The sequence below is a fragment of the Camarhynchus parvulus genome, chromosome 4 (genome assembly GCF_901933205.1).
Source record: "Camarhynchus parvulus chromosome 4, STF_HiC, whole genome shotgun sequence".
Taxonomy (NCBI): Eukaryota; Metazoa; Chordata; class Aves; order Passeriformes; family Thraupidae; genus Camarhynchus; species Camarhynchus parvulus.
The window spans coordinates 56,089,740-56,115,074 of record NC_044574.1 but is presented as its reverse complement, the minus strand read 5'-3'; the positions used below and the strand labels follow the sequence as shown (position 1 = coordinate 56,115,074).

General features: G+C 40.6%; 1 protein-coding gene across 3 annotated transcripts in view; it reads right to left on the bottom strand.

Moving 5' to 3' along the window:
• ARHGAP24 (Rho GTPase activating protein 24) overlaps nucleotides 1-25,335 on the bottom strand; it is a 184,413-nt gene that overhangs the window by 146,378 nt on the left and 12,700 nt on the right. The window contains exons 1-2 of one of the 3 annotated variants that reach the window (XM_030948385.1): nucleotides 18,981-19,344; nucleotides 7,809-8,008 (exon numbers count right to left, since the gene is read on the bottom strand). In XM_030948385.1, the coding sequence (XP_030804245.1) occupies nucleotides 7,809-7,988 (180 nt within the window). In that variant the 5' untranslated portion in view covers nucleotides 7,989-8,008; nucleotides 18,981-19,344. Of the gene's footprint in view, nucleotides 1-7,808; nucleotides 8,009-18,980; nucleotides 19,345-25,335 lie in introns of those variants that run through there. The other 2 variants (XM_030948384.1, XM_030948382.1) reach the window with 2 other exon arrangements.

Here is a 25,335-nt window from a genome sequence, read left to right as displayed (position 1 = left end):
TCTTCTCCAGTCTAACAGCAGGTGTTGGCTGAGTCTAATGACACACACAGTTTACACAACACATGGCAGCGTACTCAGGAGCTTCAGCTCTGAATGCACACACATGGGTCAATGGTGCTGGCACTTGCAGTCAGTGCCACGAGGCATTCCTGCTTTGTTCTATTATAAAAATATTTACTGGAACTAATTTCCCACTTCGGATTGATTAAAGATACAGAAGTCTGGGAGCATGTACTTATTTTTCCCAAACAGCTGTGAAAGAGGACTTGGGGCAGTACTGACTGCCACACAAACAGGCAGACTCACACGGGATCACATTTTCTTTACCCTCCTGCATTTTGAGTTTGGTTGTAACAACAAAAATTCCCCGTGAAATGCACAAGTTGAAACACATAGAAGGTTCACATTTCCCACCTACAAAGCTGTCTCACTTCAGTAAATTCTGAAATTCAGTCACCGGACCTGTTTCCTGAGGTACAAAATGAGACAGACACATTCTCAGTTTGGCATGGCATCCAGGCCCAGGGTTGCAGGGAGGTGGGTGTCAAAATGCATTAAAAAGGCCGATTATGGAAAAACAAACTTTTAGTTTTAGTTCTTTTAGAACTGAAGATCTACTCAGGCAGCCAGCATGCTAGGGGCATGGGGAAGAGGAAGACAACCCTTCAATCTGCTATTTTCCAAGTTTTCAAGGGGGATGGAGACACTGAACCATGTTAGAGAGCAACAATCATATAAAGCCAGACCTTTATGAATGTTACAGACACTGGGAAAGCAGAGGGGCACTGTCATTTCACTAGTCAGTGTATTCAGAGGCAAAGGAAGACCAGGGGAAGTGGGAGCCAGAGCTAGATCCGAAGAAAGGGAACAGCAGCAATGCAAGAAGGACAAAGACTGCACCTTAGAGCTGTTTTAAAACCTCAGTCAAGTTCAGGGAGCGTGAAAGGCTTTAAGCCCTTAGGAATGAAGCATGCACAGATTTAAACAAACTGGTATAATAGCAGGATACAGCAGCTTGCAGATGTTGCCAGTACGGTCATAGCAATGACACAACTGCTACATGCATATCTGACTAAGAGGGACACGGAATTCCCCTTGCATTGCACTCAAACCTAAAAACCATCCTCACAGGGGAACTGCATTTTTAACTGCATAAATTGGGGCAAAACAAGGAGCAAGAACTGCCTGATTCGGCACAGACTCCTTGCACAGTGTTTAGTAACACTCCTGTAATTAACATGGTAGTTAATGCTTTGGGAAAAACCTTTTTAATTCCTGTGAAAATCTGTAAGACTCCTACTGGGCCAAGCCCAAAGACTTTTTAAAGGAACAAAACAAAGAACAACTACTGAAAATTCAAGTTAGCATTTTTGATCCAAAAGAAGTAGAAAATGGGATTAAAGTTGGAATTTGATCATCTCCAAGTTGAGTACCTCAGTGATGGATCTTGTTGCTATTTGTCTTGGGCTGAGAATAGAAATTCAGTCCTGTGAATTTGAGAAAGCCTTCCCCAGCAGCAGAATAATGGCACTAGCAGTACCCTGGTATCAAAGAAACTCAGTCTTTTCACACTAATCTCTCATGTACAAAATTCCCAAGGGTATCTACTGACCAAAGTGTATTACACCTTTAAAAGCACTTATATAAGCCAATGAAGGAAAAAATGTGTCTCTAGGAGTAAGTTGCTGAAACCTGTAGCAGTAAATTACTTTAAAACTTATAAAGGTATTAGAAATAGCAGAACTTTCTACTGTACATAAAAGCTAAGATTTATCCTTTGATAACCCTCTGAGTATTTCAGAGATTTCACTGCTTTAGCTGCAAAAGCCTATTTATATTAATATAATTGAAGAGCCATTCATGGAACATCCTATGAAAAGCGCCCAAAGTAGTTCTGAGCCTTTCCCTTCACCTTCCACACCACTGCATTCACATGAGCCATTTAAGGTGTGCTTTTGGATGGATTTTTTCATGGAGGCTTTTTGGTTGTTTTTTAAGTTCCATATTCACCACTACCCAATAACAGAAAGTCTTCCTGGTAAATACTTCGATATTTGGCAAACATCAGTACTGATGTCAAGAAAATCCTATTTAATTTCATCCAGTATTTTAAGTTTCTAGTGAAATTCCTGAGAAACATCTCTGTCGAACCCCACTCTGCCCATTTCATGACACCTACATAATTTCATTTGATTAAATTTTCCCTTTAAAGTTTACAATAGGTTTGCATAGGCAAGAGTTCACCCTGCAGCACATGTCCATCTCAAAACTGTTTCTACTTTCCTAGATTAATAACAAGCATTTTGCCTAGAAATGGAAAAAATGAAATATCATTATCAGTGGCTTGGACAATCATTGCTGTTTTCACATCAAGTTCCTGAATTGGCTTTGTGGATTTTCAAGCAAGCATGGACTCGGTGCTTCAGATCCTTCCCTCAGCAAGACCGAGGGGGATGCTCTTAAAAATTAAAGCAAAATCTACTGAGAAGCGGTTTCACTTGCTGTGATGCTCATCAGTATTTACACAAAGGCTGGTTCTTGCTGCTTCCCAGAGATGAGGACCACAGTGCATACTCTGATCTCCCTTGACTGAAAATGCTCCAGGCAGCAAGGAGAGATCACAGTTCCTGTGATGCAGTTCTCAAGTGCATGTACAATTGGGTTTTTGCCCTCCACACAGAAATGTTTTCCACTCCCTTTTAACTTATTAAAAACCATGATGATTGATCTTTAATCATATTCAATACTAATACTGAAGGATTTTCCCTGACAGGCTAAGATACAAAATATGTATTTATTATAGTAACTTCTATTTACATTCATTAGAAGCTTGATTTTAATTTAAAAATGCAGCTGCAGTTTATCAAGCTTTCTATTAATGCTGTTAAATGGATTTATCGGTCGATTATATTTTTACACAAATTGCATTAAATGGGCAGCAGTGAATCTGGCAGAGACACAAAGAATAACAAAGAGGGGCTTCTACAAGTATGTTAACCAAAAAGGGAAGGTCAAAGAAGGTGTAGCCACCCCAATAAACAACACTGGTACACTGCTAACAACAGATGAGAACACTGAGGTACTCAGTGTAGTTGAGGTACCCGACTTCTTGGCCTCAGTCTTCAGGGGCAACCTCTCTTCCCACAGCTCTGCAGTGGAGGGACAGCAGGATAGGGACTGGGGAGCAAAGTCCCTCCCACTGTAAATAAAGATCAGGTTCATGGCCACCAAGGAACCTGAATGTACATGTGTCTGTGGGACCTGATGAGAGGCACCCCAGAGTGCTGAGGGAATTGGCTGATGTAGTTGCCAAGACACTCTCCATGATGCTTTAAAAGCCATGGCAGTCAGGTGAAGTCCCAGATGACTGAGAAAAGGGAAGCTTTGTACCCACCTTCTAACAGGGCAGAAAGCAGGATCCTGGGAACTATCAGCCTGTCAGCCTCACCTCTGTGCCTGGGACTTTCATGGAACAGATCCTCCTGGAAGCTGTGCTAAGGCACATGGAGGATGGGAAGGTAATTTGAGACAGCCAGCAAGGCTTCACCAAGGGCAAGTCCTGCCTGACCAACCCTGTGGCCTTCTGTGATGGAGTGACTCCATCAGCAAACAAGGGAGATACAGATGTCATTTATTTGGGCTTCTGTAAATCTTCAGCATGGTTCCCCACAACATTCTTCTCTCTAAATTGGAGATAAATGGATTTGATGGTGGGACTGTCAGGTGGATAAGGACTTGGCTGGATCCAGAGGGTGGTGGTCAAGGACTGAGTCCCAATGGACATCAGTGACAAGAGGTTGAAACTGGATGATCTTCAAGGTCCCTTCCAACCCAGGTCATTCTATGATTTTCCCAGAAAGCAATACTTCAAAATATATTCTTTCTGTACATCACAGAACATCTTTCCCTTATAGACAAAACAGTGACCCTTTAGACTGTAGTTGCCACTAACTCACTTTCAGTCAACAACCAATTCAAATGTCACATTTAAGATTGACACTTTTCCACTTCAATCCCCTGTCCCATCCCAGGGCCTAAGATACTGTGAGCCACTGTATACCTTCCAGCATTACTTAAGCTGAACAGTTCAGAGCCTATAAAGATCTTGAGGCTAAAAACTGCACGGCAAACTGTTCAAACTGGGACATAAACTTATAAACTGGGATATAAACTGAAACAGCAGATCCTTGTCAGCTTTCAGACATACACCAAAAGTGTTTCCTGAAGGCTAATTCATAGCTTTTCAAGATGTCTCTGCTGTACACACCTCAAATTCAAGTCCATAAACCAAGCTGAGTCTCAACAACATTAACGGAACTCAAATGCTTTTTAGACTGGATGAGCTTGTCCATTCTTGTTCATTTACAACCTAATACCAGTGGTGTTCCCTCAGTACAAGGTACCAAGCCTTGCTCCCACTTCCTCAGTAACACTGGGAGAGTGAGACAACAAAACTGCGAAAAGGAGGCAATGCTCCAAATCTCCCTTTTCCTGCTCACAGAACCACAGAAAAAGCACAATGTCTCACGAGCCAGCACTGACTTCCTCCTCCCAGCTGTAGTCAAGACCATGTCAACCCTGACACAGCCGGAGAGGTTAACCATAGGAGAGAAGAAAGGAAGAAATGAATTTTCATGGGCTGCATTTAAACAACAGCTGTACTGTGGAACAGGGAGCACTAAATTCTGATTTCTTTCAGCTGCCCACAGGTAAAGCTTGAAGAGCTGACCTTCAGATCTAGCATAATACTGGCTTTCTAAAGCACAAAATAGTAAAAATAATTAAGAAAGCAGAATCCAGTATCACTTCCAAGCAGTAGAGATAACACAGATTTATCAGAAATCAGATTTTATTCCTTCACATGGCTTGCTCACTTATTTGTTAAGATTTTTTTCTCTTGTGGAATTAACTACATTATTGCTATCCAAACACACATTTTCAGCAAACAGAAATGCTTTGCCAGATCCTCAGAGATATTTCAGGGATACCAGAGCAAACGACAGACGCTAATTTATTGATAAAACATTACAAGGGAAAGATCCATGTGTTTGATGATAATAAAGAATCAATGACAATTCACTGACCTTGACTGTAACAGCTGTGCACTGCTTTTTCTTCTGTTGTTCTTCACTAGCTCTGTGTGCCTGTAGGCACAGGTTGGCAGAGGCAATTCCCCACTCTCACACTGATGGTTAATGACTTTTAAATTTAACAGCCTTGATGCCAAGGAGATGTACACACACTGACTAAAGCATATGTGGTACCCATCTCTGTTACTAGCAGGAAATGAGCCTGCTTCAGGAATTCCAAAGCATTTACTGATGGTTTAGACACAAAATGTTCCTCCTTCTCTTTACTGCCATTATACACAGTCACTTGGAGAATGAAGTCTGACAGATCATAATATTTTTCTAAAATTTGGTTTCATTCACATCTCCCTCACTTTCAAAAACACAAAATATCATGGCATAATCTGTTACAGACTGAACAGAAGCCAAGCCCAAACGTTAAGCAGACTGGTGCTCAGGACACCTGCTGAATTTGCACCAGAAACTGGATTCTGCTTTTCTCTAATTCAGATTAACATGAATATAAGCTATGAACATAAGCTCACTGGCTTGTCTTGTCCTCTCCTACTATAGTTCTTCCACCTTCAATAAATATATACATATATATATACACACACACAATTATATTTATTATATATATGCATGCAATTAGAATATTCCTCAATACAAGTAATCACTGCTCTCTGCCTCCCTCCAAACACAACCAACCAGCAAGCAAAATAAAAACTACAATCTGATTTGGAACAAAACCTCATTAACTTTCTTCCATTATATTACTGTGTAAAAGAATTACTGTACATCTGTAAATTGTACAGACTGTACAATCCAGTAGTAAACAAAGAGGTATTTATACTAAATACAGATCCAATAGAACAAAATATGCTTGTCATTTCCCAATAGCCCTATGCACTGAAAATTTATGTTATCAGTGGAGTTCTTTGCTTTAGCTCTCCACAGCAAGAACAACAGGGCTCCCAGAAGGTCATAGTGATTTTCTTGTCACAGTTAATGCAGCAAACCCTTCAGTGTAATGGGAAAAAAATAGTTCTGTATATGGCATTGAACCTGGGACATATTTCAGGCACTGACACTTGTGCAGTTTGTTTCGGAAACATTTCAAAAGCTACACCAAGGTGAGCTATTGACTGATCCTAACTTGGACAGGCACATTAATTTTCCAAACCCATCAGCATACTTGAAGTTACACTTCTCTCAGCACTTTTCCCATCCTACTTTATATTTCTTTATGAACTTCCTTGAGACTAAAGTGGAAAATTCAAATAAGCTTTTAGTTACTTCACAAGCTAAGCTAACCTATCACAAGTATCAGATCAGAATCACCACCTCCATTTGACAAAAGGGAAGCAGAAAAGTCAACAGGATATTTCTGACGCCATCCCACAGGTCAGTAGCAGACAGACAAGAAGATAATTTGGGCTCTGGGCTGTAGAAGGTTCCATAAAACACAGCATTATGCCACCTCTTAAAAAGCCATGAAGTCTTTGCATGCAAACATCCTAGCAGATATCAAGTACTAGGAAGCAGAGTTACATTCTGGAAACCCGGGATCTGGCCCACAAACATTTTACTCTGATGCCTGCTTTTTACACTCTTGATTAAAAATATATATAGTGGAAAATATGCTGTATTTCCCAGAAATTATTAACTATTTCATATTCAAAGTAGTCATCATATCATATAATTTGTGTAAATATACAGTGTTTTACTTTATTAACCTATACTATCTGAGATAATTTTATGGGAAAACAGCTACCAAGATGTGAAATAGGTATTTAGAAATTAGCTCACACTTTGGAAACCATTTCCTCAAGACTGAATACTTTTCTTAGCATGTGCACCATAATGCAAGCTGTAAACCTTGGCCAAGTGTCATGCCTGTTCCATAGAGGAAGCTGGATTAGATGGGTTTTGCATCACTGAGAACTCCCTGTGAAATTCCATACAAAAGGTATACCATCAGAAATTTAGTAGCCATAAAAAAATATGGGTGTGATGATCATTTTTTAGTACCTGCACAGAAGTAACTCACAGATGTTAAAGGTTTTTTTGAAAGTCACAAACATCTGGGAAATCATTAATACGTGAGACTACGATACCCCTGTAGGTGCTAGCAGGAGATCCTTACTATCAAAGATGCTGACCCAAGAGGCAGCACTATTTAACTCTACTCCTCTGGCACTCTGGGGCTAGGCAGCCCTGAAGCATGCTGATGAAAAAGCTAAATAAATAGAAAAAGAGATGAGGGTTAAGGAGCAGTAAATCACAACAGAACCAGCCAGGCACCCACCAGTCTGTTCCATATTACAGATGGCAATGTATTCAGGCTAGGGTCTCATGTGGGAAGATACAAAGCAGGGATACTCTGCATAGTAATCAGAAAAAAAACTTGAAAAAAAAAATCAGTATCTTTTCAAATACAGCTTATTCATCTGCCTCAGTCAAATCCATCTGACTGATGATTTTTTCTACTTGAACTTCCTGTATACTCCTCTCCTTCTAAAATGCAGAAATGAGAAAACCTGACCTGGGAAAGGAAGTTTTAGAAATGAGTCTGATGGGGAAACCACATTAACTGACTCAGTGTAATCAAAATCCCAAATCCAACACTGAGTCAGTGACAGAGATGGAGAAGTTTGGCGCTTTACACTCCAGACAATTCTGCCTGCATTAATTTACTTTTCTCCCTGACCTCCCATTCTATCTCCTGTTTTCACTTACCAAGGGCTTGGTTTCATCTTCATCTTTGAAATAGTAGAGCTGGTCCCCCCTGAGGACAAACCAGCGCGTGTGCCAGGTCTTGACAAAGCCGCCCTGCTTCCGCAACCACCCGCACTTGATGGCAACGTGCTGCCCTGGGCTCAGGGCAGGAGTCTCTGAAGAGCCATTGTGTTCTTCCATACTGGCAATGGGTAACTCTCCTGTTGGGCAAACAAGAGGAACAGGTAAAATTATTAGATTATTATCCAGGCAGTAACTGGCTCCTTTCAACACAGCTGGAGAAGAAACACGCCTCAACCACAGAAGCATGTTAGATTTGCCATCTGCCTGCTTGTTCTCATACCAGCACTCCTGAGAGAACTACTACTCACCTATAAAATAATAATGGACTCCTAAAAAGTGGGCAAAACTATGATCAACTGCTGTGCAAGGCATTTTAACCAACCCTGAAGAAGACATCAGCTGTTTCTAAAGGTAAGTTTCTGCTGGGTTACAGGCAGTAAACAAGGAATGAACTTACAGTACTTCCTCTGACTAAGGAAAGCAGCTGACTACTGGAAGTCCCCATTTAAAATTCCTTGGCAGGCTTGGGGCCTTCAGGGAAGGTTTAAAAAGCCTCTGCTTCACCAAAGCTTAATTTTACCCCACCAGACAAGCAGGGGTTTTTGTTAGTTTTGTTTGTTTGTTTGTTTGTTTGTGGGGTGGTTTTTTGGTTTTGGTTTATTTGGGTTTTTTTTGTTTTGTTTTGGTGGTTTTTTGGTGGGTTTTTTTGGTGTTTTTTTGTTTGTTTGTTTGTTGTTTTTTGCTATTGTTTTTACTTCTTTTACTGAAGTCTGTTTAAAGGAATGGGGACAGTAAATGCAAGAATAGTTGCACATCACCTCATATAAGCAACCCCTGACTGAAGTGAGTGTGTGCCCAGACAGTTGCTATAGACATCTGGCAAATCATGAAGAATTTTGGCCCATCTTAAGGCACAAGAACTGTATCAAAACTAGAGCTGAATTGTGGAACTGAACTTGACAAAGTTTCATGTGGCATTCTGGTCTTATTAAAACTATACCTTTTAACCATTTCTGGACAGTCAAGACTCCTCTTGATGGATTTTGTACATATAATCATGTAGTAACATGCTTAACCTTCACAGTCAAAAAGCTTTTCCTGCTCTCCTATTAAGTCCAGAGCACAAGCAAACAGTTTTGAGTTGCAAGTTCTGATATTTCCAGTTAAAATACAAATCAAACTGAAACCTACATGTGCCAGAGTTTATACCTAAACAGAATAAAACGTGACTATGACCACGAACACAGCAGTGCGCAAAATCAATCATGAAATTTCCCTGTAAGTGTTTGAAGAACAACATGTTTCTCTTCTTTCCAGACTGCCACTGGCAATCTCTTGCCTCATCAGGAGCTTGCAGAGCTGTTTGGACCCAGAAAAGCTGGTTTCCCAGGTAGCTTTTTGTTTCCAAACATCAGTTTGGGAAAAGAATGAAATATTCTTGACATGCAGGCAGCAGACATCTCTGACTAAGAACATCTAGACTGAAGCTTCATTTTCTTACTGGCAAAGTGGGTTAGTGAGTCCAAGCCTGGCACTCCTGCTCTGGGTCCCCTACACAGCAACAAGGCTTCACTGAACATCATGAATGAGCATCAGCACTGCCACTGCAAAGGGATGTACTCAGTTTCTATCTAAGGCAGACTGGAAACCCAGATAACGCACTCATTTGACAGATGAGGCCATCCCTCTGACAATTAATACATAGCATTACATCACCATAAAATGAATCACAATAACAGAAGGAATCAATAGATTCCAATCAGAAGTGGTTTTCAGCTCTTTTTTACTTCAGCTCTTTCTTCCTACTGCTCACACATCCCCTTTGGAACAACTTCTCCAGCTGCTACCTCTGTTGTGTGTTTAGAGCTTTTTCTCTTTTAATACCCCCTCACAGTCTGTTTTCACATCCCTGCTCTGGGCTGGATCCTGGAATCTGCTTGCCATGATTACAGCTCCTCACTGCCCTGTGTCACTGAGGTTAACAGGCCTCAACACAAGCACACAGGTTTCAGCAAAGTACAAATTGCAGGATCAAAACTTAAATCACTTGGCACTCTTCTCAAAGAAAGGAAATCTTTCTCCTGTCTCTTTACGGTTCACCTAGAGTCACCCAGAACACTTGTACTGTGAGATTTACTCGCGCCAAGCGGCACCACAAAACATACAAACCTGTCTGGCTCTCTGCAGAGCAGATAAAGACTTTTTTTGTACGTGTGTCTGTGGTTACAGTTGTGACAACAAAAAACGAACAAGCTGACAAGTCCTCAGACCACACTGCCCTCTCTCCAAAAGGAAATGCACCCAACCCATAATTAGCATTTTCTGAATACAGGCAGGAATCTCTTGGATGCTGCTGGATTTTGGCTGGACCAAAGTAGATGCCAAGAAGCAGCTCTCCAACTCACACCCTTAGAAAGTGAGTATTAGCAAATATTTTATGGGAAGCATTGTAAACAGCAGGTGAATTGCTGCAACTGAAAAAAGGAACAAAATCATTACCCATAAGCTACCCTGTGCTCCTTGGGGCACAACTGCTAAAGCTGATCAGCTCAGCTCTGCTGCCTGGGCAAGCCTCAAGGCAGGGACAAAGGAGTTTAAATACAGTATCTATGTGTATCACTGCAGAGCTGAAGACATTAGGTCCCTATTACAATTGGACCACAAACAAGAATCTAAATACCAAAGTCAAAACCAATTAGCTGTTTGGATGAAAGACAACTTTTTATTTTCTTTCATGAAGTCACATGCCAATGGTGCTAATATCGGTGTACAAAGTAAGGATGTGAATTTTTATCTAGCCAAGGAAGATGTTAATCCATCTCCATCTCTTTGTCTGGTAAAATTTCTATCTATTTCTGCAATATTAAATGAGGTGCAGGAGAGACAACAGGTCCACTGCTCCCAAGTCCTCACAGGACAGTGTAAGATCTCCTTTAAAGCAGTAGTATGTACTCAGAGATGCTCTGTACAAAAAAAAAAAGCTGTATTATTTAATTCATTAGTGATTTAACTCTCTTCAGCAATAAAAAATTCAGCCACTTAACTTGTTTGCATTTAGTCCTGAGATTAAATTTATTTGTTGTTTTTCATATACCCTTCCCTTTCAATGTCTGCCTACTACAAACCAGACTTGGAATCAGAAATTCCAGCAGCTGGCTCACTTTCACTACTTGTTTTTACAGCTGTTTCAACACTAAGATCATAAAAATAAATTGCAGAAATATCAGGGCGCTGGCACTGATGCAGGGAACAGTGAGGTGCAAACAGTATGTAAACAACACATGACAAAGTGTGGAATTACATCAACATACTCTCAGTCCTCTCGGTCTCGTAAGGGGAGGTAGAAAGCCATGCATTTTCAGCACTAAATGAGAATATTCCTCAAACTCATCTTCTCAACAGGAAACACAACTTCTACTTGCTGCCAGAGTCAACTCTACTGACTTGGCCAGCCTCCAGTTTAGGTAATGACCAGAACTGAATAAATTCTATAGAATATATTCATTTGGGGCTGCCTGTGGGCTCACTCTCCAGGGCTTGTCTGGACATTGGGAGTGCAAAGCAAATAAAGTGAGAAATGTTCCCTGACACATTGGCTCTGCATCAACATCTCCTGGCCCATGGAGACCATCACCATCTACCACTGCTGGCCTCAATCCAACCTTTTTCTGCTCCCATAAAGCCACTTGCCTCTCTCACTGGTCTGTCTAGAAGGCAACTAACTGCACTCATGTTCTCCTTGCCAGTGTGGAAGGTCTGTGCCGGCAGCAGGCACAGAAAGCAGGGAAGTGTTTCTCCTCAGCCACCACTCACTCAATACTCGAATTATGAAATTGGGCATCTCCCCCAGATCCCAGCATTTTGCCAGGAAATGGTCAGAGAAACTCATTAAAGCACACCAAATCCAGTTACAAGAATAGCCACAGGACTGCATGAAGATGATCTGTTTGGCAAGAAACCCTGGTGGTTTGCAGTCAATGTTTTTCTTCTCACTGAAATTTCTCATGGCCAAGACAGCACATTTCAAGCATGCAAAACATCAGCAGAGTTCACTTCCAGTAACTCTTCATCTTTGCCACTGCTCAAATCCTGTTCTTTGCAGCCCAATGACAGTTCACCACAAAATAGATAAAAGTGGGAAGCTGCCAGAGTGCCTGCCCCAGATCCATACTCTTTCAGCCCATCTCATCTAATTCCCTTGCTCTCACAAAAAGAGCAAAAAGGAGCAGGCACACACAACACTGCAGAGACATGACTTCTTTACACCAAACACGTGGACAAATAGGCAGTAAGAGGCAGCAATTTTGCAGCAACAATAGGCTTGGTTATTGATAAACATATCTACCAAATACATAAACACACACAAAATTCATAAAAGTCTCTGTGACACAATGGTGCTATGTAAAATTGGATTAATATTTCAATACTTACACCTCTTTCCAAGTGATGTCCAGTTTTGGGTTCCCTCAGCTTACTTATAACAAGCTATCCAGAGTGTGCTTGAGTTTATTGGTATGTTTCAGGTCCAGAGTTGCTGCCTTGGACCAATGAGTTTCCTTTCAATTTATTTTTGATTTAGTCTCACTGAGCAGCAACTTCTTAAAATCATTTAGCATGTGAAAACAGTGTCAGCATTCATCTTGCTTGTAAGACATCCCAAGACACCTGACTCTCGCTGCAACAGAGGCATGAGCTTGTAAGCAACTGCTGCAGGAAGCAGAAGACTGGCCTATTTCCCACCATCAGGATACTGCAAATCAGTTGCTACTCATCTGTAGTGCCAGTGGGATATTGCACATGGAAGGAAAAACATGTCAGAGGTAAAAACATACTTAATAACTTTCTAAGCTAATTTTCTGTTTGTGCTTAGCATTTTTACACTACGTGAAGTATGTCTCAGTTTCTGTCACTGCAAGGAGAGATTTTACAGTATTCCTCTCTTGCTTGTTTCCAAAACCTGCAGCAGTGCACTTGCCAGTAGCTTTCCGACACAAACTTTTAGATTTAGATATTTTACATTTATCCAAAAGGTTTTCTGAGACATCTAACAAACCTCTTGGAGCACTGGCAGTAACATTCCTAAGCACAGATCACCTGGCTGTTCTGCATTCCTCACTCTCACTTCTGTCCTAACAGGGGCAGCCTGAATATATTTTGCTTGAAAGAATTTTAATTCCAAGGCCTAAATAATTACTCCTTAGGCAATAAAAAACTGTGAGAGGTGTTATCAGCAGTCAGACTGCAGCAGGTGATATTCACTGCCTGGCGCAGCTGAGGGGAAGACATCCATTACTTTTTTAATGCATTTTGGGATCAGTTTGAAAACCAAGACCCAATAATTTTGCCAGAAAATTGAGGCCTTGGTCAAATACAACTCTTTAGTACCTCATTTGCATTTTCATGTCAGAACCTTCTAACACATTCTTAGACCAGCCAAACCTTTACAAGCCTACTGTTTTTTTACAGGAATTCAAACACATCTATAAACAGCCCAAATGAAATGGGACTTGAGGATTTATAAAGAAGACATTCGACTTCTTGTAAATTACAACAGGAATTAGTTAACACATTTGGTCAGGCACTTTTGGAAACATCCACTTCTTCATGCGTATATTTATTTTCTGTGATAATGACTAGTGTTAGTAAACATGTGCATAGTTTTGTAAAAGAAAGCAATTGCAGCCTTTCTGTTACTGCAGCACCACATCACACTGTCAGATCAGCATTTGGACTAATTTTCACAGCTTTAGCTTTTGCTGCCCTTGCCATTCAGTTCTATTCTGTGAAAATCCACACAGCAGCTTTATCCTTTCTTGTCCTCCCACCACTGCTGTGGCAGCAGGAGCTATAACAAAATTGCAAAGCTAAGAGCACTTTGTTGATCACAGATTCTCTCCTGACATCTAGAAAGGACACCTCACCATCACTTCCTAATCCCACTAACTTTTCTGGGTGGAGATGGACCCCACCTGTAGAAGACTTGCATAACTGGCAGATATTTGCACACAATCTGTCTGGGTAGTGCTTCTCAGGTACAGATACACCATACCTGATTTAGGAGCGGCTGCTGATTTAGGAGAGGCTGCAAAACGTCACAGCACAGGAAAGGGTTTTGAAGAACTTCAGCAACAACTTCCAAGGATAACAGTGGAAGGATCAGTTAAGCTTTTTTGTATGCTACCCATTATGCATATATCCCCTCAGCTTTTTCCTCACATGGTAGCACACAATCGCAAGACAAGGTTGCTGCTACCAAAGCAATTGGAAAAGTGAAGGTGTCCCTGTTCATTGCAGAGGGGTTGGGCTGGGTGACCTTTAAAAGGTCCCTCCCAACACAAAACTATTCTATCATTAGAATTGAGTGGTCCTTAACCTGCCAGGTTTCTACCCAGACTCCCATTTCAAGTGTCTTATTCTGCACAACTGGCAATGCTAGAGGTAAACTGCATACAGCAGAAGATCAGCTGTAACTATCTGGAGAAGCTTGAAAAATACAGACAAGGCAATAAAGAGCCTCTGATGGCTGAAAGGGTCAAGTGATGCAAGACAGACAAAAAATGCAGAACAGCTGACAAGTCTCAGGAGCTGAAATACTGAGCAGTGAAAAGGTCAGGGAGCAAGTCAAAAGCAGCATCTGGAACAGCTGAAAGACATTTCAAGTCCCAGACGTCTCTTCCAACCAAAGGGTAACACTGCCTCTGAATATCTGACGCTGGAAATACATAAACCCTGTTTACAGCTTCATACTTTACATGGAGAAAATAGTAGTAAGGACAGCTTAAAAGTAACTTAATTCCCACATGTGAGTGGCAAATACTTCAGCAGATACTGGCTTCACTTACAAAAGAATTGATTAAGAGTTGTGCCCAAGCATGATCTCAACAGATGATCTCTCAAAGTATAAAAATAATCTCTAGCACCACTCTTTGAGAACAAAGACTGGTGGCAAAAGACATCTGAGTACAGATGTCAGCAGCCCTCTGACAGTGAATCACTGAGAATGAAACAAGGCTGAATGCTTCTTCAGGAAATCCAGCACAACAGGACTTCCCACGTTGTCCAATTCACAACAGTTCAGAGCTTGCACATTCCTTACAAAATTGATCAAGAGAATTAAGATGCTACAAGTGAAATTCACTAAATGTGCTGCCAAGCAGCAAAAATATATTCCAGTTTGTCCATGGCAGCAAAAGCCTCCTCCCAGATCTGCTGCAGTACTTGCAAATCAAAGGAGCTCACAGGTTCTGCAGAAAAATTTAGCAGTTGCTGGAGAGTGGGAGGAATGAAGACAAGTATTTGCTGCCTGCACCACACTGCAAACTCCTCTCTCGGTCAGAGCAAATGCAGTCCCAGCAAAGTCCCAACTTTGGCAAAGAGATTAACACAGCCAAGTACTGGCTGGCAACATCTCTCTGGATACTCAGATGTTCAGAGTAGGAGGAACTTGATCTCTGGGTGCCTCCACAGAAGCCTCAGGGGAAACAAAGGAAGGTTCAACCCACCTGACCTCAGCCCACAATGACCTTTAAAGTCTTACATTAGTTCACATTTGACAAAGAGAAATCCATGGACTTGTTTTGAACATATTTGCTGTGAACGTTTCATGCAAAATTACTTCCTCTGCTTTGTTATGCACAATGTAATGTTTATCCCTGTCAGTAGACAGAAGTTCAAGTAACAGCAGTACTTGGTGATGTGCTGAGAGATTCCTCTGAAGCAAATCTTTCCCACTTCCATGTTCTCTCCAGAAGGATCATGGCATCACAGATGTGCATGTGGGAGCATCCTGCCCCAGTTTATCAGAGGAACTGACAGAGTTACAGCCCGTGCCTGCACTGCATCCAGAATTAACACGCCCATTTCCCAGCTGTCCTGCATGCATCCAGAGGAGAACATGGATATTAAGCAGGTAGGTACGTACTGTGCACAGGTAGTGAGCACCCACCCAGGCTCAGGAGTATCTTGACACTGTCCCAACTCAAACATGGGCAAGTCAGAACCAAAGGCTCAAACTTGGCAACCTCAGAGGTGCATCTGCTTCCATTCCTACTAAACTGAGTACCAGAGCCAAGATTTGGGTCCTCTCTGCGTGCCAACCCCAGCAGGACCTAAACTTTAAATAGACCTACTTTTAAACAGGAATCAGTATAGTTTTAATGCTGTTCAGAAATGTTTTATGTAAATGGTAATTGCATCTGTCACTTAAAAACATTAACCATACTGACATAAATTTCCATGCTAGAATGCTGGAGACAATATAGTCAGATTTTTTAAAAAGCAGATGTGTGTCTTTCCACTGAAAAAGCCAACTCTAAATAAGCACCATTACTTTGCAGTTGACATTTCCATCTTCTGCCCAGGAAAAGCATTAATTCATACTTTAAGAACTAACATTGCACTTTTGTAAGACCAAGTTTACATCAGAAAAATAGAGTCCATAATCCTTCCTATATATTTCAGAAAGCAGCAGTGTGTATCCATGCCACCTAAATTGTTTTAGTAAATGAAAACTTATCACGTATTAGTAAATGAAAAGTAACACCATTGTGGTACTGCCTTTTCCAGTAAAGCTCTAAGCAAAGTGAACACTGTCCCTGAATTCCTAAATCAGCACCAACACTCTCCTTTGACTCTAAAATTAATTCACATGGGGGAATGGAATAAATTCATGGGGTCCTTACTCTTTAAAAGGTCAATCTGCACATGGATGCTAACATCTACTTTTCCAGCTTGTACTAAAGGAATCCTTAAGAGCAAAGCCAACTCTGCTGTGTTCCATCCACAGTCTTCACACTCCACCATCATAATCCCCAGTTAAAAGGTGAGCACGCCTTCCCTAAAAGCACTTTATGTTCATGTGTCTCTTTCTGGTCGCTGCTGTGCCACGTGAGCTGAAGGAGAAGCAGAACTAGAGTCAAGAACACTTCAGGTTACCTTCAGTGACCTGAAAGCCAGCTAAAAACATGCAAGCATCTTTTGCTGACATTGTTGCACCCAAAATGAAAAAGGGAAAACCAGGTTAAGTTATTCACCTAAAAGGATTCAAAACCAGCAAACATAAATATGTTGCTTATCTACATAAAACTTAAGGAAAACATTATGTTTAGATTTTTATTTTTTTTTAAGAAGCACCAACTAGTAGCAGACAACATTGGGCACTCTCCAGGTTTTATGCAGACTACAAGAAGATAAATAGACATTAACCAGGACTAACAGAAAAATAGATGTAAAAGAAAAATAATCCAAAGATAGCGGGTCCTGGATCTGTAGCCACTTTGAGACTGCGTTGAGCATGTTCATGTTTACAGAGTTCAATTTATTCCATTTATCTAATTTAAGAGAGGCAAGGTATCCTGAGAATATAAATTTCTTCTGCTATGAATGACAGAGATATTAACAGCATAAAACAGCATCAAGAACAAAACAGCAAAATCTACCTTTTCTCACTAACTCCCTTCGCAGCCAGGAGAGTCTGTGTTTTATGTAAGTCACTATCTAAAGAGAAGAATATCAGCATGCCCAAGGGAAAGGAGGTTATAACCTCCCGTCAGACAGGCCTTACTATTTCACTTGACTGTAGTCAAAACAGCAGAGAAGCCTTGCCATCCAAACCCCAAAAATGCCCCATCTCTCTCCATATACTGTCATGGCTCTGCACTGTTGCTTTCTTGATTTTTTGTTCTTTATTTTCACAAAGAAGAAAAGAACTCCCTTTTTGTCTTGCTTGTAACCATCAGGTCATAACCTGCACCAACAACACCCTGCATTTCAAAAGCAACATGTTTCATCAGTGCAGGAAACCAAATGAAGTTTAAATCGGGTCTCACAAACTCAAGCAGCTCTTTCTTTGCCAAAGCACAGATTGTTTGAGGATTTCTTTTTGCAGAATAAGGTGCATTCTGGAAAGTATGAATTACATGAGTTGACTGCTAAAACAATCAGCACCACAGTTTATTCCATTTGCAAAGCCAGTTCAGTAGAGCTGGGTGAAAGCTATAGCTGTGACTTTTATTATTTTACAACTACCAGTTATGGACAATTTTTCCCAAGGAATCATACTCACAGCCAATCTCTAGAACGGATAATGCAGAAAACTGCAGAACAGACACTGCAGAAAAGACACTGCAGAAAAGCCAATGTAAGGCAATTAAATTAATCCAGCCTCCTAGTAACTTCATACTTCCTCTTTATCTGCAACCCTAACTACACCCCTACTTTTTCATCTTCTCTTAATCAGATAATGATTTGAAAAATAACTCTGCTCTTCTAAGTTGGAAGGTAAAATCCCTAGGTATCAACCACACAGAAAGCAATTTTTACATGGAGTTGTGTGGTTTATCAGCTTGATCCATCATTCACCCAAATTTAGGAACCAAGTTTAATTAGAACAGATGAAGATGGAATAGGATTCTCCAGATTCTCTTCCAACAGACACAGTGGTTCTCAAAACAATATTTCAACCTTTACAAATGGAAAAATATAATTAGCCTCTTAACAAAACAGATTCCCCAGTGCAAATATACAACATTGTCGCAACAGTTGGGTTTTCTAGAAAACACAAAGAACTTCATCTTTTGGGAGATTGCAGAACAGATGCCCAGATTATTGTCTTGTGACCTGACTTCTCTTCTTATATTAGCTCTGGCAAAGCTTTTCTAATTCTTCACTTTTTTGTTTTCAATTATTCCTAAGGCCTTTGTCTTTTCGAAGACATAATACTGCTGGTGTCACTTCAGAGCTGTTAAGTGTAAACAGCAAGACTCATCAAAAACATTTATTTGACCTTGCATTTCCTAACAAAACAGTCAAATGCCCTGGAAGATTCAAATAAATTTTAAAAAATCACTTTATACATACAATTTTCAAGTTGACACAGAGAAAAACAATCCAGCACAGATAACAGATGTCAGACATTGTTTGTGGAAGGCATTCAGCTTCACAGCAATAGGCTGGTAAAGGAATCTGGACAAAACACATACAAAACAGCACCAACACACTTTGCCTCTTAGGATGATGAAATTTGCCACGTGTTTCAGCAAAACAAACAAGAATATTGCTAACCCAGTTGCTATTTGTGACCAGGCACTGTAAGAAAGCAGCATCACCTACCTACCTTGTGCCCCAAGGCCTGCTGAAGAGTCTAAGTATCAGCTACTGAGATATCAACCATCACCAAGTGTCCTTGGCCAGATCTGGGAGGGAGCTCCAGGAGCAGCAGCTCATTCAGAACACGTGAGATCCCCACACCAATACCTGCAGCAGGAGCAGGGAAGCAGCACAGGGCTCCTCTGCCCCACACCAAGAGCTAAATGGAACCACAGCTGACCCAATGGCTTCGTTGTGGGCTCACCGCAGCCCTCCAGCTCAGCCCACACCAAAGATATATGGACCCAAACCTACAAAGAAATAAAAGCAGCTAAACTTGGACACCTCTGCTTTGCACACACAGAGGAACAACTCCACTGTGATGCTTTCACTCACAGAGCGCTTGCAGTTATATTTCAGCAGGAACAAAACATGTTTCCAGCATTCCAGCTCTCTGCTAAATTGGATGCAGATGATGAAGGGTTTTTTCCAAACATATGGAAGACAGCGCAGCTGAAATCTCAGCTAGGCCTGAGAGATCCTGTACATGAAGCATTAAGCTTTCTACAACACACAAGGAATCTAGGCAGCAACTATTATGATTTCATTTCAGAGTGTGATTTAAGATGATATTATGAGACAGAAATGTTAAAAGAAACTAATAAAAGCCTTTCATGTACTCTCAAATAAAGTCAGATGTTCATATGCCATGTATCTGGACAACCTCTGCTTTCAATGGAAGCCTGATCTCCACTTCAAAGGGAGGAAATTAGACAAAAGGGGAAAGAATGTACACCTCTCAGTACTGGAAGCCCCAGGAAACCCAAGACCAAAGGACTAAATCCATCACTTTCCCAACACCCCAAAGACAGACAAGCCTACAAGATGTTTAACCAAGAGAGAAATCAAAAGCACAAGCGTTTGCAGTCCTCACTCTCAGCCACCAGTACGTAGACTTTGCTCATTCTGGTTTTTGAGTAGTTACAGCATAGCAAAAAACATTTCTGTACATCCACTGCTAATACAACCTCTGCTTATTGCTGTGAAAAGAAGCCATTCCCTCCACCAAGTGTAGATAGCTTTCTTGTTTTAATTGGTGTTGCAGTCAGGATGTATGTTTAACTTTCTCAATGTTTAGCCTGTCCTCAAATATTAACATAATAGTGACCACTGTGACTCAATCCTAAACATTAGAAGCAGAGTTAAGTCCCAGCTTCCCATGCCTTTTTTTTCCCTCTATATTCTGAAAGTATTTCTACACATTAGAAGTTATTTAATGGTGAACAAATCCTTCTTTGGGTGCTCATCCTTTGGTACACAGCTTGACAGGAACTAGTTTTATCTGTAAGCTCTGCAGGAAGTAGGTTTGACACTTGGAAGCAAACGTAAATTTTTCATGAGATACCTTGCTGGAGTACTTGCTGATTTGAATTTTGTCTATCCATGCTCTTAGTTAACGCTTTAGTCCTTACACAAAATATGTTTGAAACTTCTCCATAGGAGCAATTATTTTTGCCTTCAGTGGCACAAAAATCTTGTGAATAGCTTGAAAGTTCAACCATTAAAATGGCATTTTCAAGAACACACTCACTCTGATGCTTTTAGAGTGTCAAGTATTTCTTATCAGACATATATACACCTCACTGGGACAATTCACATGACCAAAACACATTAATATGGCTAGAATTACTGATTTAGCCATACAGATAATCCTGTTCACACTGAGACAGATTCTACACAGCTAATGAAGAAGTTGCATAAGTTTATTTCCAAAATCTTTGAAAACTTATCTGTGCATTGCTAACTCTTCCTCCTTCTCAACTCCAGTGACAAGACAGATAGGACTAAATTTGTCTGGAACCTTCACCAAAACTCACTGAAAAATACAGTCAATTTTCAAGCTAAGTGCAAGACATAGAAAGCTAAATCACCATTAAGTACTTCTACTTAATTTCCATCACCATTATCAGATCTCTGTAGAGACTGCACCAAAATTATCCCCAGGCTTGAAATTAATCAGTGTTTTCTTCTGGCAGAGTGGGAAAGATCCAGTAAGCAGTTTTAATTAAAAAAAACCCAAACTTTTACTCACTAAGCAAATAACTGAAAAATTACACTTGCAATAATTCACACTATTATTTGAAGCTTGTTTAACAACCTATAAAGTTTGAATATCTTCCTTTTTAAACTATTTTTAATAGTTTATTATAGAGTGTTTTGGTAGGTTCATTTGGGGGGGGGGGCTGGAGTTATTCTAAAACCATTTTGAAAAACTAGTATGAATGAAAATGAGGCCTAGGTTCATTTTCTGGATCCAAGGAACTGCAAGTGGAGGAGGAGTGTGTGCGACTGATTCCAAAGCATCTCCTTTTGCCCTGCCCCCCCTTTCAAACTGTTCTTTTGTAATTTCACCTCAATTTATTTTCTCCTGCATGAAACTGGCAAATGAACATTCCCTTTATAAATATTTTTGTACAATGGAAATACATTCCCAGGAATTTACTAGGCAGTTATTTGGTTACTGCTCCTTGGTGCAGCTCAGTCACACAGCTTTTCCAGCACAAACATCCACGCAGGGGATCCAAGCATAACAGTGGCACAGCTGTGCTGAGCCCTTCACAGCTCCACACCTGGTTCCACAGCACAGCAAGGTAAGGGAGCTAGGGCTGAAACTCCACCTGCCCCTCTCAATCAGTGACAGAGAAGCTGAAACCACTCCATTTTCTGTCCCCACCTCCTCACAGACCTGTGCACCAGAAAGGACAGTGTAAGAAAACCCTCCTGTTCACTAAGTGGTTCATTCCTCCAGGAAGGATAATGAGCTAAGAATGCACATTTTTGGTAACAAAAAGAAAACCTCCCTGCTGTCCCTAGTGCCATTTTCATTGGCTAGTCTTGTAATAAGAGTGACAATCTATACCAGAGTCATGGGTACACAATTTATGGCAGAAGATGGCATAACGGAAACTGAAGAACAATATACAAAAAAGTAGATATATTTGTTGCAGCAATCACCCAGTAGTAAATTTCTGTATGTGAATTTCTGCCAATCCAGGTACAAACTCAAGTACACGTAAGAGCTCCTGAGAAGATGAGAAGCATCATTTTAAGACTGTTAAAAGTGCAATTATTATTGCATTCTTACTGAGCCTTAGAAAATTGTCAAGAACTCCCCTCACCTTTCTCAGGCTTTTCTCATCTCAAACTTGAATCTGAGTTCCTACTTTTCATTTAACCTCATCATTATCCTCTAAGTGAACCCACACTACATTATTTATCACATTAGTTTACAACACGCTCTCAAAATCAAGCAGGGATTGCCCCAACAGGAACCCAAGAGCATGAAAAAGTGACACACTTAACAGCAGCTCCCCTGTGCAGGCAGAACATAGCTTCAACTCAGAGCAGTGCTGAGGGGAACCTGACCATGTCCCTGTGCCACAGTTTCATGGAGAACTAAGCCACAATTTATCTTTTGAATTACTCTACTCTGAAGAACACAAAGTGAAAGGAAAAGAAGAAAACAGATGTTGTCACCACAGCTGATTGACGAAGGAAGGTCTAGACACATCTGGATATCATGAAAGCTAAATATTTTTAACATGACTTGCAGTTCTTCTCTCTGGCAAATACTCATTAGACCTAAAATCTAATCCCAAATTATTTGGATTAGTTTAGAAATACACACCAAAAAAACACAGCCACCAGGGGAAAAAAAAGAGACAAGGGGAGAAATTTTCTGCTGGAAAAAAATCCCATGATAAGCAGCACAGCACACAATGGAATTTTTTAAAAAAATCAGAAACTGTTGTAAGATTTCAACACAGCCTTGCAGAACAAAGCTGGTTTTATCATCTTTATTATGGTCCACCGGAGAAATTTACTTTCTTTTTCCTGTAAGGAAGGAAGGACATAAGTAGCTCTCACAGCACCATGACATTTCCTGAGAGACTGCCAAGGAAACTGGGGTTTCCCAAAAGATATCTCAAGTCTGGGACCTGGGGGCATCCTGGCATAATTCACCTCATGGTCCAGATTTCCAGAAGAACCCACCATTCAAGCAGCCCATTCAAGTTCAAATCTGCAAAGCAAAAGCAAAACAAGCTGTACTAGCATCCTTAAAGAAAAAAAAAAAAAAAGAAGGCTCAGATAGTGGTAATTTGGAAGTGATGGAACAATTTGCAAAACTCAGATTTTGTCAAAACTAACAAGAATTTTGCTTTCCTATCCCAAGGCAGTGAGGTGATTGCTCTTGGACAGACAGCTTGCCTTTAAGATCTACAACACAATCTGATCCTTATGAGAGCTGCAAAAATCACATTTGAAGGACAGAATAAACAGAGAAGACACTGCAACTCTGACCTATCTCTTGCAAGATCCACATTTGAAAAATACTATTTACCTTCTCTGATAAAAATACTCTGGAAGGAATACAGAATAAATATAGATCTTTTTTCTGCACTAAGTTCCCTAACAGTGGTAATATATAACAAGCTATTTGCAAACTTGCTTTCCAATTCAATATGGAAAATAATATGCCATATCAATACATCAACATCTTGTTTACCAAGTTCCATTTTTCCCCACTGGAAACAACAAAGCCAGCTTGGCAGGCATTCAGGGGAACGGAGATGAGCATTTGGTTGGACTGACACCCTGACAGCCAAGAACACAAAACATTCCACAAATGTTGGAAGGGTGCAAACAGCAAGAAGCAAAAACAACTTGGGGGGTGTGACACAAATCAGCTCACCAAGGCACACACATCAGTGGCTCAAGAAATATATCAGTAGTATCACTGGCAGCAACAGAAACCAAAGTTTCCTCCCCACAACAAGCCTGAGTGAGCAAATAACCCCTTGTTCAGAGAACAAAAACAAGCATCACCTTTCTGCTGCACAGGAAAAGCCTCCAAGACTTCAAGTGAGGACTACTCCTCTGAAATCAAATAATTTCTTCAGAGCCAGAAATTCATGTACACCATTCAACACAAATTCAGCTTGCCCATGCTCTACACCTGCATCCAAATTTGTACTATAAAAAGGTGCCCTGAATAGCACTCAAACATTTTTGTCATCCAGATGACAATTCCATAAACCCAAAGCTGACAGTAATAATTCTACAAACTGTCTCACTAATTAATTCCACTCTATGGAAAGAAATCATCCCATTTTTATACTGTTTTGTACTGTGACATCACCTACCCCGCACAAGTCAAACTAAAAGATCAAGCATATGAACAAACCTGTGGATTGTGATAGACAAAACAGCAGTAATGATAAGCATTTGTACCTGTGAACAAATAAAATAATTTGTATTCCATGAACTGCATGACTTCATTTGCAGGAAGTTTTCCTCCTTCAATCTGCAGATTGTCACAAACAAGTGGAATTATCATAAAACATTGTTGCACATTTTTCTACTCACTACTGACTCAATACTCAGATTATTTTACTCTGCTCACATGATTCCTCTTTTATGTGTTGCCTTTTTTTCTCAGCAATACTTTTTCTGCCTCTTTATTTGGTCTCAGATATTGAACACAACATAACTGGAAGCTTTCTTTAGGGAAAAATAATCTGAGATATCAAAAGCCCAGAGCAAGTGGATCTCCTGGTCATGAACCAGATGCCTCATGCAAACAGAACACCAAGACAGTGTCAGCAACACTTTGGATAAACAATATCAATACTTAGTCCAATGGTGACAGCTTTTTTTGAAAGAAAAATGTGCCAGTATATTTTGGTAAAATAGCATGGATCATGGAGTTGCTGCCACCAACCTCTACAGCAGGTCAACATGCTGAACAACAGTAAGTCCAAGAAAGTGCTGGAGACACATAAAAACCCACACCCAACTGTTCCCAGTTTTCTGCACAGCAACCACTGGGTTCTCTAAGGTCTCTGGCAATTTTTAGGAACCTGTCTGAAAACAAATGCGGCAAAACTGCAAAACATCCTGCTACAGAGAGAGGATAGGAGGGGCTCAGCGGAAAAGGCCCACAATTTCACCACACATGAAAACATATCCTCAACCTGCTGATGAAATTCTCAGAGCCCTCTCCTGTGTTAAACCTGTGCCCAGTGCATCACCTGACTCAACACACACAGTAATGAAATATTATTTCTTCTGGTCCATTATACATGGCGTCTACAATTCCAACCAGCTCTCAGGTACTTACAAACAAAAAGGCTCTTGGAAACTTGTCCTCTGCCATCTGCAGAAGACTTCTTTTCATTTGCCAGCCCTTCACACCCACAAACAGGCCAGTCAAGAATGATAAAAATCTGCCCCTATTATAGTGTATTGTATTTAGCCATCACACCAGCTTACAAGAGTCTTTTGTACTTTGACAGCAGCTAAAACTTTCCTGATACAC